At 35.1% G+C, this 15,765-nt stretch overlaps 2 protein-coding genes across 3 annotated transcripts; both read right to left on the minus strand.

Annotated features, from left to right (window-relative positions):
• Positions 1–367: 367 nt before the first annotated feature.
• On the minus strand, positions 368–4,012 carry LOC144575948 (fructokinase-1-like). 2 transcript variants are annotated; one of them, XM_078326211.1, is made up of 5 exons: positions 3,482–3,962; positions 3,028–3,138; positions 1,835–2,167; positions 971–1,087; positions 368–649 (listed from the first exon to the last, which is right to left on the minus strand). In XM_078326211.1, exons 1-5 carry the CDS (start codon positions 3,869–3,871, stop codon positions 521–523), a joined length of 1,080 nt encoding a protein of 359 aa, XP_078182337.1. In that variant the 5' UTR covers positions 3,872–3,962; the 3' UTR covers positions 368–520. The 2 variants fall into 2 exon arrangements, with proteins under 2 accessions (XP_078182337.1, XP_078182338.1); XM_078326212.1 differs by lacking the exon at positions 3,028–3,138 and having other exon boundaries at positions 3,482–4,012.
• A 3,359-nt stretch (positions 4,013–7,371) lies between these two features.
• LOC144575949 (fructokinase-1-like) lies at positions 7,372–12,571 on the minus strand. Its single transcript, XM_078326214.1, has 4 exons — positions 12,044–12,571; positions 9,035–9,367; positions 8,144–8,260; positions 7,372–7,738 (listed from the first exon to the last, which is right to left on the minus strand). The coding sequence occupies exons 1-4, from the start codon at positions 12,431–12,433 to the stop codon at positions 7,610–7,612; spliced, it is 969 nt and encodes a 322-aa protein (XP_078182340.1). The 5' UTR covers positions 12,434–12,571; the 3' UTR covers positions 7,372–7,609.
• Between the last annotated feature and the right edge of the window lie 3,194 nt (positions 12,572–15,765).

A 15,765-nucleotide genomic window follows, 5' to 3' on the forward strand; every position in this document is an offset into this window, starting at 1 on the left:
ATAGACAAATTCCAAACCTTAATATATCTCCATTACGAGAAGACAAGTGATTGGTAAAGCGCTATTGCCATTTATATGAGAAAGGTAGTACCTTCCTAGCAAGTATAATAAAAAAATCATCTCAACTCTCAAGGCTACAAGAATAACACAGAAGATTCAACTAAGTACCCAATTGTTTGAAAAATCATATTAATAACAATAAACAAAGATCTGCAAACCCGAAACAACATGGATCATTGTGAATCTGAAGTACCATAATTAAACATTTAATAATTCCACGTTGAAATATAAAACAAAATTCATTTCTTAAGCTGCTTCATTGAGACTCAGAATATAACAACTACACACTTCTGAGGTATCAAAAAGATACAAATATGCCCCTCCATAGCAACAGGCATAACAACAAGAAAATTTTCAACATTCTCTTGGTCCAGACATAGAATACAACAGAAAGGTAAAATTAGTTGAAAGGAAAACTAAATAAATTAAAACTACTGAACACAACAATTGACAAATAATCTTATGCACCCTGAATGAGCGTCAGGATTTCTTCTTTCGTTGGTAGTGAAGGTATCGCTCCCTTTTTTGTGGTTGTGATTGCACCGCCTCCATTAGCAAATCTCAGAACCTCACGCAACTTCTTCTCATCCTGAAATTCATAATTCAGATTATCATATTAGAGACTTCAACATAATCTTGTAAAACAGAAAGTATTTCATCATACTAAAATAATATCAGAGAACTGAGCTATCCTAATATATTCAAAAATATCAGACTGGAGTTTCTACCCCCACTTCGCTCGTGTTGAGAATCTTGGCTGGTACGAATGATAATTCTCATATTTCATTTCATGGGGTGTATGCTTTCTATTTTTGCAAGGTCATGTTGTTACATTAAGTTCCAAAGTTTACAGTGTACATGTGAAAGTGTCTTTAATAATCACAAATATAATTTCAGCTGAAATACCCACTTGAAAAACCGAAAGATCTTGTACAAGCTTAGAGAGCATGGCCCCAACAAAAGCATCTCCTGCGCCAGTTGTATCAACAGGTACCACTTTGAAGGAATCCACTGTTCCTCTGAAATCCTGTGAAAAATATCCATTAAAAGACAGATGTTAAACACCAACAATACCAAAGAAGCTTTGAAAATTAGTTAATTACATACTATCACTCTTTATTTCCATCCAATGCCCGACATTTTTCACATTCAAATATGTAACTTTTGTTTTTCTCCAATTCCATTTTGAGCTTAAATCCCTGAGTTTGTATTTAAGAAGTATTGAATCGGCAGGAGGACGCAACTTGCAACTTTTGACTAATTGGTTTGAGGCATTTTGTGAAGCAAGGTAAAAGATACAAGGCCAATTTGGCCTTCTAATTTTTTTTCTCAAATTAGTATTGGTAGTTTAAAATCATTGTCTTGTTGATTTCAAACATTGCAATGTGGTTGCAAAGTACACAAATAAATTGTCAGGGGAATGCCCAAAGGCCAAAGCTCAAAAAGAGTGGAAACAAGACTTGTAGAAAGGTACAGAAAAATTTGGGTAAAAGAAGGTACATTATTAAAAGAAAAAAAAGAAAGCGCCTCAAAAAGTACACTACCATAGCTATCAAATGCTCCATAAATTTGTAACAGATGTTTAGAAAGCTTCCCAAATATCCAAAATGGATAATGTTAATATAGTCTACATTAAATACTGTGTTAAATATAGTACAATCCAATTGAAAATCCACTGTCATTTAGTTATTAAGATAATTAACCAATAAACTTTTGCCTCAATAGCAAAGACATTATTTTATGCATATGTTAACAAGACCCATAGAACATTTACCTTGGTATAATACTTGCAACCCTTCTTACCAGTAGTCACAAGCAAGAGCTTGAGATGGTCACGCCAGAGTTTCATGACAACCTCATCCTCGACCGAGCTTTCTCCAGTCAAGAACTCGAGCTCATCCTCACTGACCTTGATGATGTCAGCCTGGTCCCAGATGCTCAAGATCTGTTTATGTGCCACCTCAGCTGATGGCCAGAGTGGCAAACGCAGGTTCGCGTCATAGGAGAGGAGTGCGCCAGCTTCCTTGGCTGCCTCCATTGCACGTAGGTGCGCTGTTCGGCATGGCTCTGCTATCAGGCTAATTGAATTGTAGTGAAACACGGCCGCCTTCAAAAGGGAGATAAAATAGTGGTTCAGCATTAAGACTTAAGTGATAACAATTTAGGGTTTTTTTACAAGTTGAATTAGCAAAAGTTTTTTTTAGATGTGCAAATTCCAAAAGTAGATCACGACAAATTGATATTGCAAAGAATCCTTCTGAAATTATTGAATTAACGGAGAACGAGTAAACAACAACTCAATTTTATCTTATTTGGTTCCTTCTAAGATAATAGAAGTAGAAATGAAATGAAATTGTATTTCCTTGATTGATCTTTGATTACAACTATGCTCTATATATAGTGTCTTGTATAATTACATTTCTACCACTAACAGCTCACTAACTAACAACATGATTAGTAGACTAAGAATGATAACCGTATACATCTCTATAACAGAATCTAAGGCCTTGACTAATCCTGTGTGTGTCATGTTGTCCAGTAACATCACTATTGGAGATCTCCATTGGTTGTCTATTATGCCTATTTGTAAAAAACCAAATGATAACTTAACAAAAACCTTTTCATGGAAGTTCAATATACTTTTTTTTTTTTTAAATGGAAGTTCAATATTTAGGTAGTAGGTTGAGGACAAACCCAAATTATGTAGAGCATTCTTTTTTAACGCATGAAAATCCTATCCAGTTTATTTCGTCCCCGTATGAAAACTGAAAACCTGCGAGAAAAGGATCCAAACCATAAAAGCCAAGTTGCTGCCCACGAAAGATATGACATAGACACATGTCCGACCCCATAACAATGCTCACCGCATTGAGATAACATGTGTTTGTGTGAAGTCTGTTCCTCTCCAGTTCCAACAAAACTGCAGCCTACGGTGTGTGTCTTCTCCGTTGAAGATTTGTGTCTCACTGTTGCCATACACACCGAGTTCGACAGCCCATACAGGAGAAAGGAAGGAAGCAAGGCATGGTTCAGATATCTGGAAGAAAAACAAGCAGGTGCAGCAGCCCATGGAGAAGGCTGAAGAACACGAGATACAGAGATGAAAGAGATGAGAAGGAAAGGTGACTGGAAAAGTGAGGGAGAGGTGAACTAGAAAATGAGACAGCAAAATGGTAACTTTTCTGTAGCACAATAACATAGAAAGCTTTGTCTTTTGAGATGCAAGTAGAGTTTGATTTAGTCTCATGATTATATATACTTTTGAAATAGCCAATTTCTCCATATAGCATACATCCATAATACAGAGAATTTCCTAAAATTGAGCTCTTTTAAAGGACCACAACCCAAAATTGAACACTCCACTAGTGCAAGATTTACACTAAATCTCAAAAAGAAAATCACAGAACAGAACATCACCAACCTTTCTGATGATGTCGAGGTTGAGCTCCTTCTCCGTTAGAAGCATATCAGCGCTGGGATTTCTATAGAACATAAATTCTCTCTCACCATCGGCTTTGAGAGTCACAAACGCCAGAGCTGTTCTCGCGCCGGAATCAAACACCACACCAGTGTCTATTACGCCATTTTGGCGCAGGATCGCGGCAAGCATGTGACCGAATTCGTCGTCTCCAAGCTTTCCGATGAAGGCGGAGCGACCTCCCAGCCGAGAGACAGCGATGGCGACGTTGGCCGGAGCGCCGCCGGGTGCCTGGAGGAAACCCGGTGCCTCAGCGAGGGACACACCGGAGACAGTCGGGACAAAATCAATCAACATCTCTCCAAAGCATACTACTAAGTTCGAGTCGGCCATGGTAGAAATGGAGAGGTAGGAGAGGAAAAGGGTTTCAGAAACAGTGAGCTGGAAGGAGAGAAAATATTTATGAACAAAAAAATTAAATTAACAATGCCTCGGCCTCCGGTTTAAACTGAGTAGTCAGAGATTTTGTAGAGATCATTCATATCCCCTCAGGTTACCTGACTGGGTAGAATTGAATCGAACGGTCCAAAAATGGAATGACACGCATCTCAAAGCACAAATGATCCTTGCCCTCTGTCATCCCGAATCTCGACTGTATGAGATTAAATCTGAGCCGTCCGTTTTAATTGTGTTGAATCAGGTACCTGGGGGGATACGAATCCGATTTTGTATGGACAAGGGACCCACTTCTCTTCTTCGCCACTTTAGCAAAAGTTGTCCTCGCAAAAAACATTCGCTGAAATTTTAACGCGTGTCCTGTGTACAGTGCCAAGTGGAAGCACTAAGCATTAATTGATAATTTTAAAACAATCTTTCATTAAACATTGTTGATAGGATGACAGGAAGCAAGTATGATGCCACTGACTCCTATCAAGTGATTTGCTAAAACCCGTAACGGGTTACCTGAATCCGGTCCGTCCGTACCCGCTATCCGAGACTGGGTATAAACGGGTACAAGCGTAGTGTGGACGCACTGAGCTCCAGTGCAGGTCGACCATCCGCACTCAGGACTTCGGAAAAAATCGGGGCTGAAGTTTAAGGCGGTTACTTAGACACGTTTTGATTCAGTGCGGACGCATTGAATCTAGTGCGGGTGAACCACCCGCACTCGCGCTGTCAGATGTGTATAACTATATATAGATGGGTCCCCAGAGCACAAGATAACTAACTCAACTCAGAATTCTAAAAAGAGGTTATTATTAGACAAAATTCTGAGAGCCTTCTCCCTTCTTCCACCATCAAAGAATTGAGAGGAGAAATCCACTAGAAACTTGGAAAGAATTTCTTAAGGGCGATCTTGTTGCTTTGGAAGATCTAATCTAAGATTCAACTAAAAGGGCGAGAAAGGAATAGCTTGCTAGAGTCTTGTCTCGCGCTCACATAGATGGTTGCTTCTCCAACATAGGGTTTGATATTCCATGGCAAACGACATGGAATCAGGTATTGTATTCTGCACTAAAGATTATGTTTTGGATCTCTTTGGCATAAGACGGTCTTAGGTTAAGATGGGAATTGTTTTTTCTTCCCCGGAGTGTAAGTGTTTGACCCCTAGATGAGATGTAATTGTTTGATCTCTAGATAAGACGTAATTGTTTGACCTTTATGATTCCCAACATATGTTGCATAGACTACTGGTACATTAGCTTTGGATGTCATTTTTAAAGCTAAAATGGAAATTTATTGTTTCAAAATACAAACAAAATCCAACAGCCTAGCTGTTTTTGTCACAAAATAAAAAAATAAAAATAAAAACACAAAACAAATTCCTTCATTAATTGGAAATCCTATTTAAATAAATATATTAATAACTATAGTATACAATAATCACACATCATCATTTAATTATGTTCTATATCAAAGTCAATTGCACAAGTTTATTACACAACTTTAGAAATTTCAAGATAAATTTAGCACATGTATTATCTGTTTTTGTGGACTTCATCATGTGAACCAATTCGGTAACGTAACAGTTCTGCTCTGTACTGGTATGTACCAGTTTTGATTTTTCTGTCTCAGGTTTTAGAATTATTAATATATTTTTAAGGGTTATGAATGAGACATCAAGTGATATAATAAATAATGGGAATATGAATCATTCTTAGTGGATTAGCCCAACGAAAAGAAGTTTACTTGAGAATTAGCATCCCTTTGGGCTTTGATCCACATCTTCTCAGGCCCAATGCCATTAGAAAAGCCCATCAATCTTGTCTGCAATTACGGTCCTGAATAAAATATTCTGTGTTGAGTAAATTAAATATCAAAAACTATTTTTGAATTAATGAAGAAGGTCATAAGAGAGAAGGATATTTGCCAAATGATTATTATAGTGAAATTCTAATTGTAATTTATTTAGGACAAAACCTGCTATTGGTTAATCTAAGATGTTTAATATTTTGATTGTCAAATAACCAAATTTTAAGTTCTGATGGGTCAATATATATCTGGTCTTACATAATAAAAATAAATTTGATGCTCAATTGCAAATATTCAGCTAAATATGAATGAATAGAAAGATCAAAGGTCCATTACTAACATCTTGGATCCAAGCCGGCATTAATCCTGGCCAGTGAAACCACTTTTGAGGTCAGACAATGGGGTGCACATTGTAATAGTTAACATAGACCACACAGTTAGTTACTGACTAATAATTGAGTTGTACGTACCTTTCTTATTTGCTTTCTCTTTTCTTTTTCTTATCATTATCCTTTAATATTCTAAGATTAAATATGGTCCGTTGGACCTTGTAATTATTTTTTTATCAATGAAAAACTGTAAAATGGCTGCTTGCCACTTTATCCTAAAAAAAAAAGATAATTGATAAGATCAAACTGAGCTAAAAAGCACACAATTTCCTAAAAGGATCAGGTAATAATTAAATACATATAATTTTTTTATTATTAGATAAAAGTCAAAATTCTTCAACTTAGATACCACACATTTTTTGAATAAATCAATAAAACCCTAAATGGAGCGACAAAAGAGAGAAATAGAAAGAAGGAAAAATACCTAAAGAAAAGGAGCAAAAATCACACAATTGCGTCGCGGAAGGTGTATAAGAAGATCCATAATACACGATTGTGTCGCTTGAGAAACCTCGCCATCTCGTTTTGCACCCTTGCAAGAGGAGAGCGAGAATAATTGATTTTGAAAAAGAACTCGCACATAAGGATTGCGGGGCCATATTTCCTACCAATGTTCTTAAATACAGTTTTATTGCGGTATCCGGTATGTACAAGAGTTTTATATGCGGTATGCAGTCATATACGCGAATTTTAATACGAATTGTATATGCGGATTTTAACACAGAGTTATATATACGGATCTTTTTATTAAATATTTAAAACTGTTTAATATTTAATACATGTAAGATGTTTGTAAGAATTAGATAAAAGTATGTATGAAACAGCATGTGGGCCCATGCTGACTGTATGTGCGGATAAATTTGCTTTTATCAATTTGTCAATGTATTTTTTAATAAATAAAAATATATCAATTTATCCATAAATTTGATTTTATGGAATAGTTAACGGATAAATTTAATACCAGCTGTCTTGTATTTATTGTGTCAGCTTGCACTTATAATTGTCGCTATTAGTATAACCAATTTATCAATGTATTTTTTTAATAATAAAAAGATATCAATGTATTTCAAATAAATATGTTTCAAAATCATTCAACCATGACCCAACTGTTGGAAAAAATATATATAAATAACAAGTAGAGGTCAGCAAACCCAAACGACACGGATCAATTGTGAATTCCTCGTATAAATCAATTTTCTGAAGAATCATAGTTGAACATTTAATAATTCCGCATTGAAATATAAAACAAAATTCATTTCTTAAGCTGCTTTATTGAGACTCAGAATATAACAGCCACGGTACAACAACTACACACTTCTGAGATATAAAAAAGATACAAAATATGCCCCTCCATAGCAACAGGCATAACAACAAGAAAATTTTCAACATTCTCTTGGTCCAGACATAAAATACAACAGAAAGGTAAAATTAGTTAAAAAGGAAAACTAAATAAATTAAAACTACTGAACACAACAATTGCCAAATAATCTTATGCACCATGAATGAGTGCCAGGACTTCTTCTTCGGTTGGTAGTGAAGGTATCGCTCCCTTTTTCGTGGCTGTAATTGCACCGCCTCCATTCGCAAATTTTAGAACCTCACGCAACTTCTTCTCATCCTGAAATTCACAATTAACATTAAACTATTAGACACTTCGATGTAATCTTATGATAACAAGGTACTCCACCTTTAACACAACAAAGTACAAAACATGACCTATCACAGATATCATGCAAAACAGGAACTATTTCATCTTATAAAAAATATTAGAAAAATGAGATATCCCAGTATATTAAAAAAATAACAAACTGGAGTTCCCAACCCATATTTGAGAAAAGCAGCGTTGTGGTCGGAGATCATTTGAATAATCTTGGCTGGTATGAATGATAATTCCCATATTTCATGGGGTGTATGCTTTCTAGTACTGCAAGGTCATGTTGTTACCTTAAAGTTTCTAAATTTAGAGTGTACATGTGGAAGTGTCCTTAATAATCACAAATTTAATTCCAGCTGAAATACCCACTTGGAAAGCCGAAAGATCTTGTACAAGCTTAGAGACCAAGGCCCCAACAAAAGCATCTCCTGCCCCAGTTGTATCAACCTGTACCACTTTGAAGGAATCCACTGTTCCTCTGAAATCCTGAAAATATCCATTAAAAGACAGATGTTAAACACCAACAATGCCAAAGAAGCTTTGCAAATTTGTGAATTGCATGCTCTCTTTTTATTTCCAACCAATGCCCGACATTTTTGGCATTCCCAAGATGCAACATTTGTTTTTTCTCCAACTACATCTGAGCTTAAATCCCTGAGTTTGTATTTATGAAGTAATTAAATCGGCAGGACACAACTTGCAACTTTAGACTAATGGATTGAGACATCTTGTGAAACAAGGTAAAAAATGCAAAGGCCAATTTGGCCTTCAATTTTTTTTTTTACTCGAATGGAAGGCCAATTTGCAAATAAGCCATACCATTGTCTTGTTGATTTCAAACATTGCAATCTGGTTGCAAAGTGAACACAGATAAGGAGCACAAAAGAAATAATACTAACTTAAAACAAATAAATTGTCAGGGGGATGCTCAAAGCTCAAAAAGAGAGGAAATAAGACTTGTTGAAAGGTATAGATAAATTTTGGTAAAAGAAGATAACATTATTAAAAGCAAAAAAAACGCCTCTGAGAAAGTTCAATAGCATAGCTAGCAAATGCTCCAATTTGTAACAGCTGTATAGAAAGCTTCTCAAATATCCAAACTAGGAAACGTTAATGTAGTCTATATTACATACTGTGTTAAATAGAGTATAACCCAATTGAAAATCCACTGTCGTGCCTATATATGACCTAATTGTAGAAATGAATGAAGTTACTAAGACATAATTTTATGTATAGGTTAACAAGACCATATAACATTACCTTGGTATAATACTTGCAACCCTTGTCACCAATGGTCACGAGCAAGAGCTTGAGATGGTCACGCCAGAGTTTCATAACAACATCATCCTCGAGTGAGCTTTCTCCAGTCAAGAACTCAAGCTCAACATCGCTTACCTTGATGATGTCAGCCTGGTCCCAGATGCTCAAGATCTGTTCACGTGCCACCTCAGCTGATGGCCAGAGTGGCAAACGCAGGTTTGGGTCATAGGAGAGGAGTGCGCCAGCTTCCTTGGCTACCTCCATTGCGCGTAGGTGCGCTGTTCGGCATGGCTCAGCTATCAGGCTTATTGAACCGTAGTGAAACACCGCCGCCTGCAAAAGGGAGAAAAATGACAATATCACCCTCTCTCCCTTCTTTTTTTTTTTTTGTTTTTCTAAGGCAAAATGACAACTAACCACTAGTACAAAGGCCAAGAGAACAAAATAAAATATAAATTGCCCCTCACACAAACAAGGAATCCAGTATGTACAAATCTTTTCGATTCAATTGGAATGAAGGACAAAATATACTTCCACTAGTAATCTGTTCCATGATCATGGCCAACGAGCAAATTCATTCGGGATAAATGACCAAATTCATTACAGAGTTGAAAAAATAGTAATTAGGGTTCACAAATGTCTGTTGAAGTGGAAGTTTTCTTTTTCTGTATTCCCCGGGCTTATCAGGCCATGTTATTTTCAAGAAAACTGCTTTGGGACATGGTAAAAGTTTTTGACAAATTACAAATGCTATATGATAGGCTAACAGGTCAGGATATGAAATAAATTAGTACGGGGAAAAGAGCTGATTATACACAAGTAACTTGTAATAGCTTGGTGGAAAATAGCTTAGTGGAAAAGATAAGTTAAGAATGGATATATATTAAATTTGAAAGACCTTAGGGATTACGCTTTTACTGCAAAAGATAAGATCTAGCCAGATCTACATTAAGTTTGGAATACATACATTATAAATGTCGCTTTGCAAATATAAAGACAATTCTAACTTTGGAACCTTAGTACAAGAGATAAAATCCAGCTCAATCTAATTAAATTGCCACCCATAAATAAAAAAAATATTGCTTTCCAAATGAAAAGAACAATTTAGCTTTACTGACATTGGGGGTTACACACCTTGGTGAGGTCAAAAGAAAAAATCCAGCTAAATTAAAAACTTCACTTTGCAAAAGGAAAAGATAATTTAACTTGCAATTGTTGTTAAGATGTAATCTAGCTGGATCTAGATGTTAAAAAAATAATCTAGGTAGATCTAAAATATATATAGCATCCTTATATTAAAAAGGTTGCCTTGCAATTCATCTTAAAGCAGACTTTCAAAGTAAATGCTTGATTCTATACTGCCATCAACCAAAAGTCAAGACCCATAAAAACAAAAGCTCCCTTAAAAGTTGTTCTTTTGAAATAGCAAAAGATAACGCATACAAATTGAAACAAATGTTGGCATGATGAATTAGATCTATACAAAAAGATGTTGGTACAAGTACGTTAATTAATTTAAAAAGTACATCAAAACAAATCGCATCATGCATACACCATCCTGCTAACAGCTAAGAAACAAATATTAACAACCGACAGCATTTTAAACACCAAGCTTCCTAGAAAGGGAATTTGGTTGGATTTCTTTGGTAAAGCTTTTGTTTTATGTCCTCTGGAGAAAGTCACATGAAGCACATGGCATGATCCTTACAGTACTAAACTAGTGACTTCAATATTTGTAAACAAAGTATCAACAAATGATACCAACAACTAAGCTTACTTAATTACTAATATCTAAGCAGGGGCCAATTTAACCCCCATTTTTTTCCCCAAAATTCTACAAGTATATACCATATTTTATTATTATAAACAAAAATGATGCATGCACTCTAAAATTGATACCCAAACTTTTCAAAAAAATTCTATGATTGACCACCATACTTTTCACAAGATTTTTTTTTCCTACAATTGTCTTCCATAGTTTAAAATTCTGCCACTTCCCCTCAATCTAAGATCCAGAAAATAAAATAATGAAGCTAGAATTATTAACTTTAAAATAATCACATATAAAGATGAAATTATAAATATTCACTACTCTTGAAAAATTAGAATCTTTGTTTGATATTTGGGTGTTTCCAGACTAAAGAACAGGATCTCAATGTAAGTCCAAATTTCAAAACTGGAAGGATGTAGGTCAGTAGGTGAACACATTATATGGTGTAATTAATAACAACATCTTATGGATTTACATTTTTCTTTTAAACGGCAGATCTGGGAAAATGCTGTTGGAAATTCCTTTATCGAAATAAAATAAATAAACTTAAATGAAGCATCAAGACAACTATGGAAACTGTAACATAAATTAAACAAATTTTAAGGACATCTGTGGAAAAGAGAACTAGACCAAGGAATTAGATAGAGCATTTTTTTTTTTTTTTTGAGAACTGCAAATTCAGCATCTCCCTCTACATGCGTGACAAAACATCAAACTAAAGCTTCAATGCTTCAATATTTTCCCAAGTGTGCATATGCTCAACACCCAAAAGTGGATCACGACAGAACAATACTGCAGAGAATCCTTTTGAAATTATTGAATTAAAGAAGAACCGAGTAAAAAACAACTCAGTTTTCTCTTATTTGGTGCCTATTTGTAGAAAACCAAATGATACCTTAACAGAAACCCATTTCATGGAAGTTCAATATTTAGGTAGTGGGTTGAGGACAAACCCAAATAAAGTTGCATTCTTTTTTAACGCAAGAAAATCCTATCTTTTGCAAAGATGAATATGGTAATACTCCCCAAAAGTTTATCCTTAGAGAGAATTTCCCTAGATTAAAAAAAAAAAAAAAAAAAAGAGCATAGGAGGCGTAAGTCACGTTGCACTTTTTAGGCTTATGTGAACAGGAGCACAAATTCAACTCTTTAAAGGACCACAACACAAAATTGAACACCTGTACAAGATTCTACACTAAATCTCAAAAAGAAATTCACAGATCAGAACAATCACCAACCTTTCTGATGATATCGAGGTTGAGTTCTTGCTCCGTTAGAAGCATATCAGCGCTGGGATTTCTATAGAACATGAATTCTCTCTCGCCATCGGCTCTGAGAGTCACAAACGCCAGAGCTGTTCTCGCGCCGGAATCAAACACGACCCCAGCATCTGTAACGCCATTTTGGCGCAGGATCGCGGCAAGCATGCGACCGAATTCGTCATCTCCAAGCTTTCCGATGAAGGCGGAGCGACCACCCAGCCGAGCGACGGCGATGGCAACGTTGGCCGGAGCGCCGCCGGGAGCCTTGACGAAACCAGGTGCCTCAGCAAGGGACACGCCGGAGACGGTCGGGACAAAGTCAATCAACATCTCTCCAAAGCTTACTATCAAGTTGGAGTCGGCCATGGTGGAAATGGAGAGGAATGTCAGAAACAGAGAGCTGAGAGAGAATATTTTCCGCGGTGAAGTGGGTATAAATTATTGCAGAGGAAGGTGGAGAGGAGAGGTTTAGATAAATATAATAGATAATAGATAAAAGTAAATGTTAAATTTTTTTTTATACACCCTTTGAAAACTTGAAAATACGTCATGTACTAAAAATAATAGTAGTAGAATGCACAATTGGATACTCCTACCAAGGATGGCAAAAAAAACTCGTGACTAGTGGCTTGATCGTGACTTGTATCCGATTCGCTCGCTAAAAGCTTGCTTGTTACTGGACCGAAATGTTAACGAGTCAACTCGCTAGTAGCTCAGTTCATAATTAATGAGTTCAAGCTGCAACCTAGCTTGCGAGCTTGGCTAGGCATCAATTTATGAATTTGTATGAATTTGTATTCATTTTATACTGTCCAGTTCGGTCCAAAAAGTATAATTTTTTTTTTTAAAAAAACAAGATCCAACCAGATCTAATGAGCTAGCTAGTCAGTTCGCGAACTAACTCGGTTCAGCTCGTGACAATTTCAATGTGAGATTTCAGCTCGGATCTTTAAAGTCAGCTTGCTCGTGACTCAGACGAGCCAGCTCGTTGCCACCCCTACCGCCAACTATATAATAAATAAAAATTAGCAGAAAAAACCATTTATTTCATCAAATAATAGGAACCTATAAAGTTAAAAATGCAAGGTATAGGGGCATCTTTTAGACAAGCATGAATGATAATTGTGGCGCTTGGTACATGATTCTAATATTTAGAAGATTTGAGAGAAATATGCATAAATACGATGACTTGTATCTTATGTGTAACTAAGGACAGCTATAGTAATGGTTAGCTTCCAGGAAATCATAAGCTGGCGGCCTGGCGCCACGAACGATCACGAGTTAACATTTTAGTCCACATTTTTCGTGCTGACTGCTAGCTTGTTGCATCCCTATTTGTACGTATACGAGAGAATCACGATGGGAGATTAATTGGACTGTATCGCTAACTCTATATCACTCTGGTAAATAACGATATGTTTGTGGAAAGGATTAAGTAATTAATTAAAAATAATTGATCATAATTAGAAATAATCAGATGATTAGTAAAAAAAAATTTATAACGATTTCATCGCAGTCATTCTATGCGGTTTTGAGCATGCGACCGCATATAAGGTCCGAATATGCGGACATGCGGACTGAAAACGCGCATATGCGGTCCGAATTTGATAATTTGATTGTATTTTAATTAGAATTTATGTGAAAAAATTATTGTTAGTTATGTGGAAATAAATTCAAATATATGAATACGAATATATATTTATATATATACGTGAATTTTTATTTTTAAATCCGCATTAAAATCTGCATATGCGGTATGTAGTGGCCTTCCGCATGCATGAACAAAACCGCATTTTAAAACACTGGCCTCCACTATGCCTCCATTTTTCAAAACTTTAATAACTCAAAATGTAACACTTAAGAGTCAAAATAAAACCGTTGGATGTGATCTGTGTTATTTTCTCTATGTGCTCATAAAAAATTATCACATTTCAATTTTGTTTTTATGTGAATCAATAAGTTGAAAAATTAACGTCTAGAAATTGTCCACATTAGTACGTTTTTTACAAGTTCTTGATGATAACCAAAATAAAATTGAAATGTCATAATTTTTTACATGTGAATAGATAAAATGACGTAGATCATATCTAACGGTTTTATTTTGACTTTTAAGTCTTAAATTTTGAGTTTTAAAAGTTTTTAAAAATGGAAGCATGGTGGAGGCACAAAAAATGAAGGCATTTGAACCCTCCTCATTTTAGATTCAAACTACTCAACTGTTTTTAATATTTACTGGAAATCTTTGTTAAGATTACGAACCTGCATCCTCCGTACAGAGAGCATTATAATTAATGCTCATTGACAATTTAGGAAAATTTATAATGAATTTAAGCATTTGATAAATAATTTACTTAAATTCCTATTATGTTAGAGAATATATTATTTTTTTGGGGAGTGCTATTCTACACGCAACAATTCTAATAACGAGCGCTCAGAAGATTTTATTTTACTTAATTCCAATTTTACCCTTCAACACTCTTTTTCTTCAATTAATGCTTCAATTAAGGCATAAAAGGAAAAGTTCCCTTCTCTTCCTGACCTCCTGCTCAAATTCGTATCCTCCAAACTCAATACAATTAACAATTAAAACCCAAATAAACAAATACCAGTGTTTCCTTAATGGCCTTTTAAAAAGGTGCTTTCAAGTGACAAATTAAACTCAAATTAAGTTTTTAATAAAAAAAAAAATCATACATGAGCACTACTATGAAGCATGTAATTTCTTGATTATGCACATATTTACAAAGTGAGCTTATGCTTGGTTTCAGAAGAATTTTCTACACATCTTTTGACTAAGATTGTTTTGCATACTGTTAGATACGAATCCTGTTAAGATTGGTAACAGACTAACACCTCTCTTTTTTTCCCTTTGGCATATAGTGGTATAAGAGCTGAGCCTAGACTTAAAAAAATGATGTTTTTGCTAATATTTATTGAAATTTCTTTTGCACCGGTATGTGATGCTTGGTACCAATTTAACTATTAACTCAAGATGATTGGTACCAATTTATGTTAGTTTTAAACCAGTTGATTGCAATTTAACTCAACCTCTTCACAGATTAATTACAACACATTCACTAAGAAAAAAAATGAGTATTGGTACCAGCATTGGTACAGATCAACCCTTTAAACATCAACAATATACATCATTTACAAGCATGAAAAAAATATTGAAATAGAAATAGAAATACTTGTATTTAATGAAAAAATTATAACAAACAACAAATAAATTTATGACGAACAACAAATGAATCATCAAAATGATGATACAATAAAATTATACTTGGCAGCCACTGCCAAGGTTTCAAAAAAAAAAATGAGGATACAATAGATGCATCAATATCATGGAATTTGATCTCATTCGGAGTTTCTCTTTTATAAATTCTACAATTTGATTTGTTTCCATTTGTGGATGAAAAATTGAATATCAGATTGATCAATCGAAAATAAAGAATCTGCAATGTGCCATAATTGAGTGTTTTCATTTTTGGAATGAGTCAATCGGGGAGAGAGAAGCAACGTTAAATGAAGAAAGAGAGCGTAGGGAGGGTAAAACAGGTATTAAGAGAAAATATTTCTCTGAGCGCTCGTTATTAGAATTTTTGCATGTAGAATAGTACTCCCCTATTTTTTTCCTTATCATTATCCAAATGTTGTAAATTTTAGAGAGCATTATAATTAATGCTTATTGACAATTT

The sequence above is a fragment of the Carex rostrata genome, chromosome 24, assembly GCF_964058835.1.
Source record: "Carex rostrata chromosome 24, lpCarRost1.2, whole genome shotgun sequence".
NCBI lineage: Eukaryota > Viridiplantae > Streptophyta > Magnoliopsida > Poales > Cyperaceae > Carex > Carex rostrata.

Bases quoted from the DNA above. Each gene is read 5' to 3' on its own strand.
- LOC144575949 (XM_078326214.1), bottom strand. From the start codon at position 12,433: ATGGCCGACTCCAACTTGATAGTAAGCTTTGGAGAGATGTTGATTGAC. The intron at 9,368-12,043 runs GTTGGTGATTGT...TCCCTTTTGCAG, and splicing joins ACCTCGATATCATCAGAAAG to GCGGCGGTGTTTCACTACGG. The intron at 8,261-9,034 runs GTAATGTTATAT...GGATATTTTCAG, and splicing joins GTTGCAAGTATTATACCAAG to GATTTCAGAGGAACAGTGGA.
- LOC144575948 (XM_078326211.1), bottom strand. From the start codon at position 3,871: ATGGCCGACTCGAACTTAGTAGTATGCTTTGGAGAGATGTTGATTGAT. The intron at 1,088-1,834 runs GTAAATGTTCTA...TATTTTTCACAG, and splicing joins GTTGCAAGTATTATACCAAG to GATTTCAGAGGAACAGTGGA. The intron at 650-970 runs GTGGGTATTTCA...TATGAATTTCAG, and splicing joins AAGATCTTTCGGTTTTTCAA to GATGAGAAGAAGTTGCGTGA.